This window comes from Neofelis nebulosa, chromosome 5 (genome assembly GCF_028018385.1).
Source record: "Neofelis nebulosa isolate mNeoNeb1 chromosome 5, mNeoNeb1.pri, whole genome shotgun sequence".
Classification (NCBI taxonomy): domain Eukaryota; kingdom Metazoa; phylum Chordata; class Mammalia; order Carnivora; family Felidae; genus Neofelis; species Neofelis nebulosa.
In genome coordinates, this window is record NC_080786.1 from 148335782 (window position 1) to 148352260 (window position 16479).

A 16479-nucleotide genomic window follows, 5' to 3' on the forward strand; every position below is an offset into this window, starting at 1 on the left:
TTCTCATTTCTCTCAAGATTATTGGAGTTTGTTCCATATACGTGATGCGGTATCACCCACATAAACGTTGAGATCGGTGGTAATTTGAAAGTTGTCCCCATACCCAAAAGGTTTTCATTCTCTTGAGACTTTTAAAACAACAACGACAACAACAACAGTACAAAACATTGTGAGCCAGACTTCTGTAGCGATAGAAGCAGGTTACAATGAGTATATCTTGGGGAATGTGTGTATATGGATAAAATGATAAATCTGGTAGTTTATGATTTTTCTTAGGTGAATAAGATTTTATCTGAAGAAATGGTTTACTCACATGGGAAACCGTCCTCCTAAACCAATTCCCTCCCCCATACTTCGCTAAAAGTGGAGCTGTTCCCATCGGTAGGGGGTTGCTCGAGTGGGGCTCAGATCCCTGCCCACTCTGCCTCTCCTTCCACCCCCGTGATGATACACTGGGACTAGAAATCCCTAGGATACACTTTAAATGCCATTTGAATTCAGAATTTCATGTGTTTCTTAGGTACTTTTAAAAATTTGAAGAGGTAAGGTTGTAGATATAATAGAAATGTTTTGCGGAGAGATTTTAAGGGCAAACTCCTTACATGTTTTAGGGACTGTTCTATCATATGATTACATGTAGAGTTATCTTTAGCTCCACTTGTAATTTGAAATTGGCTGGAATTCATATCAGTTGTATTAGGAACGCTTCTTTTGCTTTTCAAGTGTCACTGATAATCTGCTGCCAATACTCATTTCTACGTTTTTAGAAGAAGTGTGGGTTGAAGAAGGTCCTGTATGAGTACTCACATACTCTGTACCATGCACCATTAGTCTACTGTGCTAGTGGAGTTTGCTTTACTGAACCTTGAGTCAAGGTGACAAAAGTGAAAATGAGTTACGAAAAGTCCCTAGGAATTTTGTATAAATTTAGTTTGTGTGTGTGTTTTACTTGAAGTGATGTAAATAGGAACTAATTATTCATGATATGGTTGAGAGCCTCCTTGAAATATTTGTGGGAGAACTGCATATTTAATACATTACTTTACCTAGTTCTTTTCTTTGTAAATAACTTTTGTGAAGAACCTAACATGCCTGTATTATAGTTGACAATTTAAAAGGAGTTGATATCATTTTTAGTCCACACAAGTTGTAGAAGGTAAAGAGACACTTACTGAGTGCCTGTTTGTTGTAGTGGGCAATATTCTGTTCTTTCTGTGTTAATTATTCCTTATCAAATCATTAGGAGCTAGTTGGTGATTTGATTTTACAGAGGAGACACTTGAGGCTGATAGAGATTACTTGCCTCCATCCTGCGTTTAGGAAGAAACAGCTTGGGCTCCAGCCCTTCAGTTTGTCTGCTTTCTTGATTACGCCGCTTATATACATGTAAGTTTTCGGAAGTGTCTGTGTTCTCTAACCCTGAATTTACTAGCTGTTACAGTGAGCATTTTTCCTTGGATCAGAATGTAAGCAAGACCCGGCAAGAGTACTATTAGTAGTGCTGGACTGGCCTGTTCAGGTGGTCCTTTGTGTGGTTTTTAAAGTGACTCCAAAGCTAAAATGATTGTTGTTTGGTCACTTTTAGTGTCACTGTATTCTACCCTTTGTTAGTCCCTTTGCTTCATTGAATTTGTTGTGATGTGGAGCCCTGATAGCTTTAGGAATTGTTTTTCTTGTTCTCTGTTGGTGACTTTATTTCTAGAGTGACTATATGTCCTGGATTTTATAGATTGTCCCAGAATAATTTCCTAGTTTGGAAGATAAATTATCTGGTCACCCTAGATACTAGGAAAGAGATGTTGGATTTGCTTATTATAATGATTATATTTTTATTCTATTACCTAATGGGAGGTTAATAGCTGATTTGATTTAATTTGGTGTTACCTGTTTTCCTCTTTTTAGTTCAAACACAGCAAATATTTAGGTATGCTTCTCTATTTAGATTAATTCTTCGGTTGTAATTTAATTCATCTAAACAGTACCAAAATGGTATTCTAATTTTGTGCAAAACTATCAACAAAACACTTTCTTTTTTTTTTTTTTTGGGACAGAGAGAGACAGAGCATGAACGGGGGAGGGGTAGAGAGAGAGGGAGACACAGAATCGGAAACAGGCTCCAGGCTCCGAGCCGTCGGCCCAGAGCCCGACGCGGGGCTCGAACTCACGGACCGCGAGATCGTGACCTGGCTGAAGTCGGACGCTTAACCGACTGCGCCACCCAGGCGCCCCAACAAAACACTTTCTGAGAAAGAAGCTCTTTCCTCTGTGGGGGCTTCTGCTCTGTTTTACACTGACTCCCCTTGTGTTTTGAGATTTGGCTAAATTCATTATACTGCCCATCACCACTAGGGGACCACTTTATACATTCTACAAATAATACTCCTATGATAGAAATACTTGTTTCCTTAAAAATTTACTACCAGGGAACCAACCCATATATTTATCATTCATGTACCTGTTTTATTACTTGTCTCACTTGATGGGATTTACCTGAACCAAGTAGCAGCTTTGTTCTAATAATATAAAAACATAAAAAGCTTCTTTTTGGCTGATGAAAAAATTTCTGCATGTATATTTTTTCTGAAAATAAAGGAATTCTGGTTAGTGTTCATTGTGTTTTTGTCATAGAAATATTTACTTCAAAGGAAAGAGAAAAATACGAAGAACTTATATTGTATATTCTATTTGGAACCATTTTTAAGGAAGGCACAGTTTATTTCCTAACAGAGTAAAGTTCAAGGCTGTGACCATCTGTATTCATGACTGGACTGTAAAATTTAGCTGCATTGCATTATAGTATTTTATATCGTTCTACAAACTAAGTTGACCTATTTTTGGTTTTGTTTGTTTTTCCTTTTCCAGTCTACTGGGTACTGGTCTCTGGATGTTTTTTGTTTAAATTGGAAAAATCTTAAGCCTGCCCACAGGCTGGTATGGTATCCGGTGAGATGGGGACTTGTTGGCAATGGCTTTTGAATGGTCTGAGGAGGCATAGGCAGACAGAGTTGAGCTAGTGTTTGGCCATTCTCTGCTACCTCTCCTGTGGGCAGAACATCTTTTCTCTAGCTTACTTGCTGTTGTAGAGAAGTTAGGGGTTAGACCAGGGTGAACATTTCCCCGTTCATCAGGGAGCAGAATGTGGTTCGGGTATCTGACTTGTATAGATTGTATTTGACAAGAAGAACAAGGATACTGCTATTAGCAGTGCTTACTAGTGATTTAGTGATTGTTCTGTTTCTGAGCACTTGGTTCTCTGAGCAAATAAGCTACTGGTGGGGGCTGCTACAGCACGTATTCTCCCCTCCCCTCCCAGCAAAAACCCCTGGATGTTTTGTTTGTCCCTTCTTGGGGGAAACACATGGTTGGTTGGTCAGCTACCGCCACGGAGAAGAGCAACACCTGAAAGGGCTGTTCTGATTTGTGAGTTAGGCTTTATCTGTGTAAGTTGAAACAGGCGGCTCGGTAGTTGAATGGTGGGGAGAGCTTTGTTGAAGGCAGGATTTCATAGCTACCAGCAACTATTTTCTTTGTAATTAAGGACCTGCCCCTTATACTGAAACCTTAAAGGTGCCCCCTGCCCTTTTAGAGAGAGAGCCTGCGTGAGCATGAGAGAGGGGTGGAGGGAGGTGGCGGGGTGGTGTGTGTGTGGAGAGAATCTTATTGACCTTGGGATCGTGACCTGAGCCAAAATCAAGAGTCAGACGCTTAACCGACTGAGCCACCGAGGCGCCCCTAAAGGTGCTCTTTTAAATAGTTAATGCTTATTAGTCATCTGATTATATTTTATAAGAAATTTAGGTCATTCTTCTTACATAATGTCCAAGGGTTCCTTTAGAAAGTTTTTGAGGTCACAGAACTAATGACCAGCTTCAAGATTTGGCAAGTATGAAGTGATACAAATCCCAACTGTTAGTGTATTTTATGCTTTTGTATGTGGGAGTTTTATTCAGTCATTATTGACACTGGCTTTTAGGAGGAAGGATTTTAATCAGTTTTCTAAGTGTAATTATTATAGTGCTTCATGCTTAAAAAGGCATAAAGATGGGTTTAAGTAAGACATGTCTGTCTAGGCAGCATTATGAATAAGGCCTGATAACCTAACTTGGTAGAACATTTCTGTTTAGGCATCGTTTCCAGCTCCTTTCCTTGCCAGTGAGAGGTGTGTTTTTAAAAGTTTTTAAAGGGGCGCCTGGGTGGCTCAGTCGGTTAGGCGTCTCACTTCGGCTTGGGTCATGATCTCACGGTTCATGAGTTCAAGCCCCACGTTGGGCTCTGTGCTGACAGCTCAGACAGAGCCTGGAGCCTGCTTTGGATTCCTTGTCTCCCTCTCTCTCTGCTCCTTCCCCTGCCCATGCACGCGCATGCGCGCGCTCTCTCTCACAAAAATAAACAAACATTAAAAGGGAAAAAAAAGTTTTTAATACTGTGGTCTGTTTTGAACAGTTTTGGAAAGAAGTGGCTTTAGTATCATTAATAGGGTTTAAGTTTACTACTGATTTTTAAAGGAAGCTGCCTAGATTCATCAAAAAGCAACCTACTTTGTTGAGTATAGAAAAACATTTCACTTTGCGGTTGCTTTATCACAAAAGGAGAAATCACATTAGAAGTTGATGTGTGGAAGGCATTAGGTTGAATAACAAATTGTTCTTTATATTGATCTTTCAGCTACGGTTATAATTAACTTTGTAGATTTAGAATTTGTCTCTTTTTCCAGGAGAAAAATCGTCAGAGTCATGAACTTGATTTTAGGTGGATTTAAATGTCTGTTTTCCAGAGTGATTTTTTTCTTAATCCAGGACTGAAAAGTTATCTGATTGACTTAATTGAAGATAATTTATTATCTAATGGTTGATAAATGTTTGTTTTATTGAGGTTTGGAAGATATAATAATACTTTATTTTTTGGACTTTCAGAAATTTTTTCTTCCCCTCTCTACTCTCCTAGCTTTCTATACCCTTTAACGAGAAAGCATTATTAAAAGGAAAAAAAATACTCAACAAAATCATACCTTATGTCTGTGTGCCTTTATCCTCTCAGATTCTCTTGGAAATAATGCCTGATGAAAAAGAAGGCAAGGAAATTACCTTTTTGAACATTTTTCAAAAATCTTCTGATGTCCTCCTTTTAGCTAGCAAAAATAGTAAAATTTTAGGGTTTTTAAGTTGTATGTTCCTAATTTTTTTGCGTGGAATGTTTTGTTTTCCTTTAGGGCAGGAGTCCTCTCACAATTTCTACATTGCTGTATAACTACCACAGATAGACATTTGTGGGGATTTAGGAAAATTTTATTATAATAAATTTGCATAGACTAAGTGATACTTAATTTGGGGGTAGATGATGACATCCAGTAAATTCTACCTGTCTGTTCCATCCTGGACCGTAACTGGCTATAAGAAGTGCATTGTTCAGGATTTAAAGCATTTGAAGATTTATTCTGGTGCCCTTATGAATAATTAGTGTTTTTCTCCCTTGCTCCTTTAAGGTGCTTTAATTAAGATCTTGGTGTCTCTTCCAGTCTGAGACGATCACAGTAAGACAAGAAAAGGCAATGTCATGGTAGGCAGTTCTTAGTTGCTAGAGAAGTTAGGCCACTTAGTTATCAGGTTGATGAATTTTTGTTCTTAGTTCAAAATGATAAATATTCTCATGACTTTTAAGTATCAGATGTGCTAGTATAGTTCTTTCCTCTGGAACCGAAGTACATTTTAAAAGTTTTTCTTTTTATAAAGAATGTCTTGTTGCGCCGTTTTGCTAGACTGAAAGTTTCCTCATCACTTGGTGAGACCCTCCTCTAATTCAATCTTTGTCTTTTGTCTTTGCTGCCTTGCAGGGTTGGTACAGTAGGCTTCACTAACTTAGCTGCAACTCAGAATTTCTCCTCCAGCACCTGAGTAAATGCTGATGGTCTTGTGGAGAGTGGATTAAGAGTACGAGCTAAGTTCTCAATCCCAATTAAGAAGCGGAGGAAAATTTAAACTGTCTCCTTCAAAGTTTATCACAACCACCACCATCAAGACAGCAAACCAAAGGACAAAGACTTTGACCTGCTGTGTTGCTCTGTGTAGTCCAGTTCACGTATGGTTTACAGACTTGGCTGGGGTTACTAATGAGTAAATAAAAAGTTGGACACTTCCTGTCGTTGGACACTTATTCACAAAGTTACCAAAATGAGGGCTGTGCTGGAGACAGCAGACATTGCCATAGTGGCCCTGTATTTTATCCTGGTCATGTGCATTGGTTTTTTTGCCATGTGGAAATCTAATAGAAGCACCGTGAGTGGATACTTCCTGGCGGGGCGCTCTATGACCTGGGTAGCAATTGGTGCCTCTCTGTTTGTGAGCAATATTGGGAGTGAGCACTTCATTGGGCTGGCAGGATCTGGAGCTGCAAGTGGATTTGCAGTGGGCGCATGGGAATTCAATGCCTTACTGCTTTTGCAACTTCTGGGATGGGTTTTCATCCCGATTTACATCCGGTCAGGGGTATACACCATGCCTGAATACTTGTCCAAGCGATTTGGTGGCCATAGGATTCAGGTCTATTTCGCAGCCTTGTCTCTGATTCTTTATATCTTCACCAAGCTCTCAGTGGATCTGTATTCGGGTGCCCTCTTTATCCAGGAGTCTTTGGGTTGGAACCTCTATGTGTCTGTCATCCTGCTCATTGGCATGACTGCTTTGCTGACTGTCACCGGAGGCCTTGTTGCAGTGATCTACACAGACACTCTACAGGCTCTGCTTATGATCGTTGGGGCACTCACACTTATGATTATTAGCATGATGGAGATTGGCGGGTTTGAGGAAGTTAAGAGAAGGTACATGTTGGCCTCGCCCAATGTTACTTCCATCTTGTTGACATACAACCTTTCCAACACAAATTCTTGTAATGTCCACCCTAAGAAAGATGCGCTGAAAATGTTACGGAATCCGACAGATGAAGATGTTCCTTGGCCTGGATTCGTTCTTGGGCAGACCCCAGCTTCAGTATGGTACTGGTGTGCTGACCAAGTCATCGTGCAGAGAGTCTTAGCGGCTAAAAACATTGCTCACGCCAAAGGCTCTACTCTTATGGCTGGCTTTTTGAAGCTTCTGCCAATGTTTATCATAGTTGTCCCGGGAATGATTTCCAGGATACTGTTTGCTGATGATATAGCTTGCATCAACCCAGAGCACTGCATGCAAGTATGTGGAAGCAGAGCTGGGTGCTCTAATATTGCTTACCCACGCCTGGTGATGAAGCTGGTTCCTGTGGGCCTCCGGGGCTTAATGATGGCAGTGATGATTGCGGCTTTGATGAGCGACTTGGACTCTATCTTTAACAGTGCCAGTACCATATTCACCCTCGATGTGTATAAACTCATCCGCAGGAGCGCAAGCTCCCGAGAACTAATGATTGTGGGGAGGATATTTGTGGCTTTTATGGTGGTGATCAGCATTGCATGGGTGCCAATCATCGTGGAGATGCAAGGAGGCCAGATGTACCTTTACATTCAGGAGGTAGCAGATTACCTGACACCCCCAGTTGCGGCCCTATTCCTTCTGGCAATTTTCTGGAAGCGCTGCAACGAACAAGGGGCTTTCTATGGTGGAATGGCTGGCTTTGTTCTTGGAGCAGTCCGTTTGACACTGGCCTTTGCGTACCGTGCCCCAGAATGTGACCAACCTGATAACAGGCCAGGCTTCATCAAAGACATCCATTACATGTATGTGGCCACAGCGTTGTTTTGGGTCACGGGACTTATTACTGTCATTGTTAGCCTTCTCACACCACCTCCCACAAAGGAACAGATTCGTACCACCACCTTTTGGTCTAAGAAGAGCTTGGTGGTGAAGGAGAGCTGCTCCCCGAAAGATGAACCATACAAAATGCAAGAGAAGAGCATTCTGAGATGCAGTGAGAATAGTGAGGCCATCAACCACATCATTCCCAATGGGAAATCTGAAGATAGCATCAAGGGCCTTCAGCCTGAAGATGTTAATCTTTTGGTGACCTGCAGAGAAGAAGGCAATCCAGTGGCTTCATTAGGTCATTCAGAGGCAGAAACACCAGTAGATGCTTATTCCAATGGGCAAGCAGCTCTCATGGGTGAGAAAGAGAGAAAGAAAGAAACAGAGGATGGAGGCCGGTACTGGAAGTTCATAGATTGGTTCTGTGGCTTTAAAAGTAAGAGCCTCAGCAAGAGGAGTCTCAGAGACCTGATGGAGGAGGAGGCTGTTTGTTTACAAATGTTGGAAGAGCCTCCACAAGTTAAACTAATACTAAATATTGGACTTTTTGCTGTGTGTTCACTTGGAATTTTCATGTTTGTTTATTTTTCCTTATGAACTTTTAAGGATATGATGAGACACTAACTTAAGAAAATACTGGTCTTTGGAAAGAAAAAAAAAGAAAACCTGTAACTGTTGCATCTCTCAGGCATTGTTTACGCTGTAGGTTTTAGCCAAATTTTACTTAGCAGAAAATCATCTATTTGCAAGACTTTATTTTCCCAGAGATGGATGAAAGCAAATTTTCAACCTAAATGAAGTAAAACTTGTTTAACAGACTGAATTGTGCAAATGTGGTTTAAAATTTTCCATACCAAAGTAAGGAGAGAGACCAATTATTCTCATAGAACATGTAGAGCAGAATATATGCTAAGATATTACAAATAAGGTATACTGTCTGCACTGCCAAATCTTGGTAGGCCTTCTTAACCTGAAGTAGAAGACTTGCTCATTTCAAAGTTTTTTCTGTCTTTGTAATCCCTACTACCATTTAAAACTGAATTTGTAGACATTGTATAATCAGTTGTGTACTGAAAACCTAACTCATGTTCTTGTGGGGTACTTGTGTCGGGACAAGTTAGTTCATTTGCCAGGCTCATTTTGCTAGCATGAGCCTATGGATTCTGAATGCCAAAAGAAAGGAAGAAGAATGTTTTCCTGTAGCTGTTCTTGTACCACCAATATATGGAATGTTGAGCAAAAGTTGTTCCAGTTCCTTTTTTTTTTTTCTTTTTTTTCCTGCTTTGACTGAAGTTTAAGTGAACCATACTCAAATGACCATCAAGTCTATCTTGATACATTTATGTCATGACTGTATTGTCAGATGATTAGGGGAGAAAATGAAGTAAACATTGCTGATGATCCCCAGATTTATTGACCAAGTTCAGGTTGTTTATACAGTTTGGGAATTAGCAGTCCTCAAGCAGTGTTTGGTCAGCTTATGCTAAACAGGTGACGACTCGTACTCCACTAATTCTCTAGCTTTGTTCTTTGTTCTTGTCATTTGGTAACATTTTTTATTAGCCACATATCTTTCCAAGTGGATTCAGTCAGAAGATATGTCCAGAAATTTGAAAAAAAAAAAAAAAATTGTCACTGCCTTTGTGCTGGGTTGCCCCATGATATATTGAAGTTGAGCTTTTGGAGGGAAAATTTAATTCTGAGATCATATTGTGTCCTTGAGAAGTTCCCCCCGCCCCCCGATTTACTTTTTTTCGAAAGACTTGCCATCTGTACACAGCCTCTACGTTTTTGTTTAAAAAGTTATATTGACCTAGAGCATGAGGAGGTTTCAGTGCAAACTGGGCATCAGTAACAGAAAAGTCAGAGTGCATGCTTTGCCATTGGTAGATTGTCAGTATTGTCTTTCTGTGGAACAGATAGCATGTTAAAGAGGTGTCAAGAGTAAGAACTTCTGGGCTTAATAGTATGTCTTGTGGAGGGTATTGTAGGACTTGTGTAAATTATAGGACCCTCGATCTTCACATGGCATGGCACTCCGTTGTAACCTTCATGGATGGGAATCTTTTTCACAGTCTGATTCCCCTTCGTGAGGGCAGGGTACAAAAGATGTTGGAGGAAAGCTCTATAGATCATGTAGTTATGTGTCTGTGTGCTCAACATGGTCCTTTTTCCTTTGTGACATATGAAGGAAACTGATTGTGTATCTACTTTCTTTGACTTTCCTGTAATCTCTGATACTTTTTAAATTGCATGATTTTATTAAGCTTGTATTCTTTAGGGAAAAGTATTACTTTTTTAGATACTTTTGTAGATTTTGAATCAAAACTCAGTCCTAATAACTTTCAGTTTTTTGTATTCTGTAAACTAGTTTCATTATGATGGACTTGATTAGTCCAAAGTTGATTTTAGAAATTATCAGGTAGCATAATGTCTTCCCATCTCCAGGAGGCTTTCTGATGGACTGAGTCTGTAGATGAAAAAGTAATTTATGTATGAATAGCATGATTTCTGAGAGCTTAGAGTGCCTTGTAGAATTTTTTTTCCCAATTTCATTCTTAAGATTTAGAAGTTGGGGGCCAAATAAATAGGGACCATCCTTTTCTTGTATGGAGGAGGCTGTGGCTGTGACATATCTAAGGTTACAAAAAGTCTGTTGGGGAGAACAGAGAACCATGTATCCAAAGCTGGACTCATGGTTAGTCCTTTTCTCAAAGGAACTATTTTCCTTTGAGACAACCTTTTTGGTATTTGGGAAAATAATAGGACCTTAGATTTTTCAAATTGGCTTTTAAGTCATAGGGATTAAAATTTTCTTTGAACACATTGCTGTGTAACTCTCCACAAAGAGGATTGACACATTGGCTGGGCAGCCTTCTTAACCCTTCTTTTTACGGCATAAATTAATAGGTGGTGTTTATGTAGGTTTTTTTCCCCTTTGTTTAATGTCGAGTCCTAATAGTTTGGAGTATTAGGATCCCCCTACTTTCTCTTTGCTGCTGTCTTAGTACGATACGTGAAATACATCATCTTGTGTCTATTTGTGTGTATATAGCAGTAGGTCAAGTTTAGAGTACTAATGTCTGTAAATAAGGAATGACTATTAGCATATCCATTAGGATGTTTATTCTTGTCAGTATAAACATCACTGTGTTGAGACTGAAGTCCCTGAAGCTTGCCCTTCGTATTGCTTTCCAGTAATAGATAATGTGCTTGAATAAGTATGTGGATTGCCGATTGAAACTTCATTCAGGGGACCATTTGGTTCAGTCTAGATTTCATTAGAATGATTGTTCATGGAATGATACATGGTCTGTTTTAAGCTAGCAAAATGTTCATACTTTACACTAAATGGGTCCTAAATGATGACATTTGCTCTGTAGACATATGTATATATTTTTATATTGGCTCAAGCTAAGGTTCAGAATTGAGTAAGAGTGATATTGACTAGAATAGTTACCTAAGAGTCCAAATGAAAAGTGAGAACACTGGTCTTCAAAAAGTAGAGACAAATAGTGTCTTATCTGTTCTTTATGGTATCCCCAGTTCTTAGATTTTTGTCCTTCCACACAATCTCAGTCTTAAGATCTGATGAGAAGAGCTTATTACTCGGGCATGCAGAATAATTATTGGCTCCAAAAATACTATATCCTTTTGCCCCGAGATAGTATGTGGCTTTAGAAATAGCTGAGCCGAGCTTTTTCTGCAGCCATTCTTTTCCTGGTGAGGTTATCACTCATATCTTTAGGTTAGAGAAGCATCAAGCAATAGTGGTGGTGCTGTGTCCTTTAGCCTAAATTCAGCAGATCTGCTCTCCCAAGGCTTCCATTTCCCTTGCCTCAAAGGATCCATTGTCTTTTTGTACAAAGAGGCTGGCCAGGGTCATAGTTCTTAGCATGTCAGGTAATTAGCAGAGACCTATCATATGTGAAAGTTCACATTTTAAGAATTGATTGGGAGGTTGTCACTCAGTTCTCTAACCTGAGGCTAATTGGGAGTGGGGGACTGAAGTCTTGTCCAGGGCGCTTAGAGTCTAAGTGTCTCCGTTTCTCAGTCCGCTGTTTTCTTCCCTATACTTACAGGGTGAGTGGATCTTCTCCTCTGTCTTCGAATATCATTTAGTGTAGCCTGTGGGCTATTCTCATTCTTTACCGTCCTGAAGACTGGCCATATTATTAGACCCGTCAGTGTTCCCACTTGGCAGTATTTGGCTTACTTACTTTGCTTATACTTTTTACTCTGCTGTGTCATTTTCATCTGAGGTATGATGGCTGGAAAGGACCATGTGGGTATGGAGTGGTTACACCTTACCATTCCCCAGGTTTAGATTGAGAGATGTATGTAGACCATTCCTGTTACATTTTGTGACCACGGAGACATGCCAGGACAATTGTTCTAAGAAGTCCGAAAAACTATAAGTGAGATGCTGAGAAGAAATACCTGGGTGATAAAAACACAAACTTAACAAATTAGGTAACAGACAAACATTAGGTTAAAATGTGCAGACGTAGAATTCTATTCAGTGAATTCCAGAACTTGAAGCATCTTGGCTATCAGCTTATTTAAGCCTTTCCTCATATAGATGCGTATATCAACGAATAAGATCCAGCCTGTTAAAAACCCTGGTTTGATGTTAAATATTGTGAAGTAGGAGTTTTTAAGCCTATTTGAGGTTAAATGACTGATATTTGATAGTGACACTTTAGTAGAAAAAAATGCTTTTAGGCTTGTATTCATAAGATTTCTCATTAGCAAAATGTTACATTGCATAAGTCATTCTGATGTTAGCTTGAACAGACTTTACAAATAGGGTATACTCCTATTTGTGTGTATACTCACCTACCATTCAGAGAGACTGGTCTTTTCCCTTTGTCTTCCCTCACATTGCTTTAATTTTTCACCTATTCTTTCTTTTAACATTTCTCAGATTCCTGTTTTGATCTTTTATCAGCTTAATTCACTTTCAGGTTTATTGCTGTGATGTGCAAAAGTGCTGCTTTGCCCCAGTTTTGAATACTTGGATCCAAATAATGATTCATTAAGTATAGTCGTGTTTAAATATACGAAATTTCTATAAGCTTAAACTGTTAATTCTCCAGAATGATCTTCTCAGGCTAATGTTCACTAGTGTTCACTAATAAATGCCCTAATAATCCATCAGTATTTTATTCTGAAAACTCTTTTCTTCAAAAATTAGGGAGACAACAATAGTTAAACTTCATACCGATCCCTTTGAAATGGTGGTATCACAATGCAGAGAGGAATGGAGTTTGTTTTGATGCCAAAAAGCCTTGTTCTTTCAGTACTTTAAAGGTGCAAAGTTGGAACTAGTCAGTTGGCATATAGAGAAACCCTTTTGTACTAGTAAGGTGTGAAGCTGGATTATATAAGAAGTAATCTTTTGATTACTACATTCGGTTAGCTTATTAACTCAGGGCGGCAAACCCCTTTTCCTCCATTAAGGTCACTTCTCTTCATTTGGTATCCTTTTTCTCAGACTCGCCCCTCTGTTGGAAGACTTGGTATTCAGCTACTCTGACTCCTAGAATTGGATTTAGCTAAGGTTCAAACTATATAATAGGCTTTGCCAGTGCTGAGTCCCACACCATCAGTCACATAGTCATATAAATGTTTTTATTTAAACTTCTCTCTCCAATGCCGGGAATAAGGCTTTCAACTACTGATTCACCTTTAAAGGAATGTTATGAGAATGGATATAATTTATGTTTCTGTTTCCATCTCAAATCCTTTAGAAAAGATAGGACTTTGGCTTAAGCACTCTTGTTTCTCTGGTAACTAACAGCCTTAACCATTGATATATTGCCTTTTATTCAGAAATAGACGAGAAAGATTTGATGTATTTGTATCGTTACTCATTTCATGTACTTTACTTTTAAGGGGAGGACCATAATTGGAAGCTGTTGGTTTAAACCAAATAACCTTACTTTATGTAATAATTTTTCAGTGTGGTTTGGTTACCTGGATTCATACTATGTGTGAAGAGAGGGATGCTAGAACAAATAAGCAAATGAAGAGCAAGTCAAGACAAAAAGCACAGCGGTCTCAGATTTTTCTTAGTGTAGGAGCAATGGCTTTACTCGCAGAAAAGCACTAGATCATAATTGTTGCCCATGATCCTAAAGCCCCTCCAATCCTTTCCTACCCCTACCCCCAGTTAAAAATAGTTTACAGTCCGTGAACTCTATCAATAGGGGAAATACATATTTCAGTGATTTCCGTAACAGCACAAGTTGACAGTAGATAACCACAACCTTATTGGAGACTTCTATTTATCTTGGTAAATTCACCTTGTACCCCAGTGCTGCTGGAGGAAGGAGTGTTTACTTTGTTTATCGCCTTTGGACAAACTAGTCTGGATAATTTTTCAGTATTTAATTGTAGCCTAGACTCCTGTAAGTGGAATTTTCCTTAATAACTCGCTTTTTGGTAATAATAGTTGGAAACTGAAATTAAGCTTATTGCTATTATTGAAATCCCAAATTGGCAAAGGCCAGTATATAGGGTATTTCATAATATAATCAGCTTCTGAAATTTCTGTTTTGATTAGTGCCTTCTGGTTGCCAATATTGACTCTGCTAGTTTACACATTTCCCTTTCTTGATAGAATATATTTATTTGTTACAATTCCTCTTTTTAAATTTTGTTATAACTAGTCAAGGAAATACACAAAATGCATTTATATTTACATACTTTATATGCAGCGTTTGTTTAGGTTCAAGGAAACCAAGTAGCTCTAATTTCTGTTGCAGTTTAAATGTTATTTATTCATCTATATTTGTTTTGTATCCTTCATTAAAACTATAAAGTTACTTATTCTGTGAGTATATTTTAACTATTGTGTTTCCAGTGTAGGTTTAATAGGCACATCTGAGAACATACATGTGGCAACAGTTTCACATTCCATGTTAGATAAAGAGCTTAAAGTAAAGGTCCGTAGAAAGCACAAATCCTGTTCACGCAGGTGTGTGTCTCCACACGTAGAAAGCACAAGACTCACAGTGTTTCTCAGTGTCCCGCAAGTGCCAGTCATAAAGCCCACCAGGCGTCTGTCTTGGGAGTTATGGAGGACCACCGTTTTGAAAGCCCTAGACAAAGAGGTGATCTAAATTGTGGTCCTAAATGAGAAGTGATTCAAATGTAATAATCTGAATAAGTTTGTACTGCTGTGGTGGAGGGAGAGAAGACCAGTGTCAAGAATGTTGCAATTATACTTGGGGTTACAAGTGAAAATGGGGTTTATGGGTTCTTTCCTATAATCTGGAACTAACTGGGACAGACTTTTAAGCTTTTGGTGGGTGGGACAGTTTGGTAAACTTCTGCTTTTAAGTTGTAGACCCATTTGAGTTGGTTTTTGATCTTAAGTCTTGAGGAAGTTTTACCTGCCATCGGTAGGTTCCTGAAAACATGGAGAAATTTCACATTTTGACAGGGCAAATACTTGTCTTTCATCTTTGTGTAGGTTTGTAAGAGGTAAACTTAGCTTTATTTTTTCGTGTGCTTTACTGCACTCATTTTAATAGAGCAGAATTTGGTCCAAGTATTCTGAGCATCAAACTAAGTCTGAGACAGCTCTGCCAAACGAGCTACTTTGCTTTTCACAGTGGTTGTAAGAGTCTAAAGGCTTCTTTTACCTGTACCATTCCCCCCGCTTCATGACCAGATGAGGTGAAATCTGTGGGTGCAGCAGAAGAAAATGTGTTTTTCTTGCACTCGGTTTTGCCCTTGTTTTCTTTACCTGCATAGTCCCAGTCTATCAAGAATGCATAAATAATCTCTGTCTTGAATTTTGCCCATATGTCAAAAGCTGTAACTCTCAGAATGGGAGACAAGTGACTACCTTTGTTCCCACTCTCCTCTATTTTGTGTATTTATCTTCTTAGGGAAAGACTTGGTCAACTCGGATAATACATGGAATGAAGATTAAAGCTGGTGTAGACTGGTATCACATGTTTTAGAGGGGTTAACCAGAGCGCCTGAAGGGAGAGATTCATTCCCCCTCCAGCAAAAAGCAGTCAGGTGTGTTCCCTCAGTATTAGAATGTAAAACCTCAGGCTTGGGGTGGGGGTGTGTGTGGTGAGGGCAGAGGGGTGCCAGAAATACAGGAAAAAAAAGAGGTTTGGGGAGTATCTTTGGCTTAGCGATGTGTGATAAGGCAAAACAGTTATAATCTGTTAATCCTATATAGTATGCGTCCGTACCTTTAAATGTTTTTAAATTTAAAATCATTTGCAAGAACTTCATGCTTTTGAAGATTCCTTTGGCAGAATTTCTTTCGTTTAAAATTCCACGGAAAGTTGCTTTAATTATTCGTCTAGGTGAAAGTAGTCCTAGCAGTGTAAATATGTATAATTAGAATTTTCTAATTTCACTTTGAGATCTCTAACTTTTGAGTGGCAAAAACAGATCAACAAGTCTTTTGCTCATGGACTTTTCTGTGGCGTTGTTAAAATGCAAAAGCTTTATTTTTGTTAATAATGACATGTTACGTTAGTGTCAGATGATGATACGGCATCTGTTCCCTGCCTTTCCCCACCAGTACTGCTTTGGTTTATAGATTGCCAGCAGAGTTGAGAAATAGAGCAGGGATCTACCCATTCTTGGCTTGGACATCCCATTTTCTGTTGCCCAGACCTGTGTCGGCAATCATGTATGAACTATGTTATGCTTCTCAGTACTTATTATTTTTTTTTTTGATAAGGTGGATATCAAAAATAGTTGCTGTGCAAAAGTT

General features: G+C 39.1%; 2 protein-coding genes across 5 annotated transcripts in view; both read left to right on the top strand.

The window, feature by feature from the left end:
• The window catches only part of SLC5A3 (solute carrier family 5 member 3), a 32526-nt gene extending 17969 nt beyond the window's left edge, over nucleotides 1-14557 (top strand). For all 4 annotated transcript variants that reach the window (XM_058731907.1, XM_058731909.1, XM_058731906.1 and 1 more), the window contains exon 2: nucleotides 5831-14557. In XM_058731907.1, coding sequence (XP_058587890.1) covers nucleotides 6168-8324 — 2157 coding nt within the window. In that variant the 5' untranslated portion in view covers nucleotides 5831-6167 and the 3' untranslated portion in view covers nucleotides 8325-14557. The remainder of the gene's footprint in view (nucleotides 1-5830) is intronic.
• MRPS6 (mitochondrial ribosomal protein S6) overlaps nucleotides 1-16479 on the top strand; it is a 67600-nt gene that overhangs the window by 17326 nt on the left and 33795 nt on the right. The gene's annotated exons all lie outside the window — the stretch shown is intronic.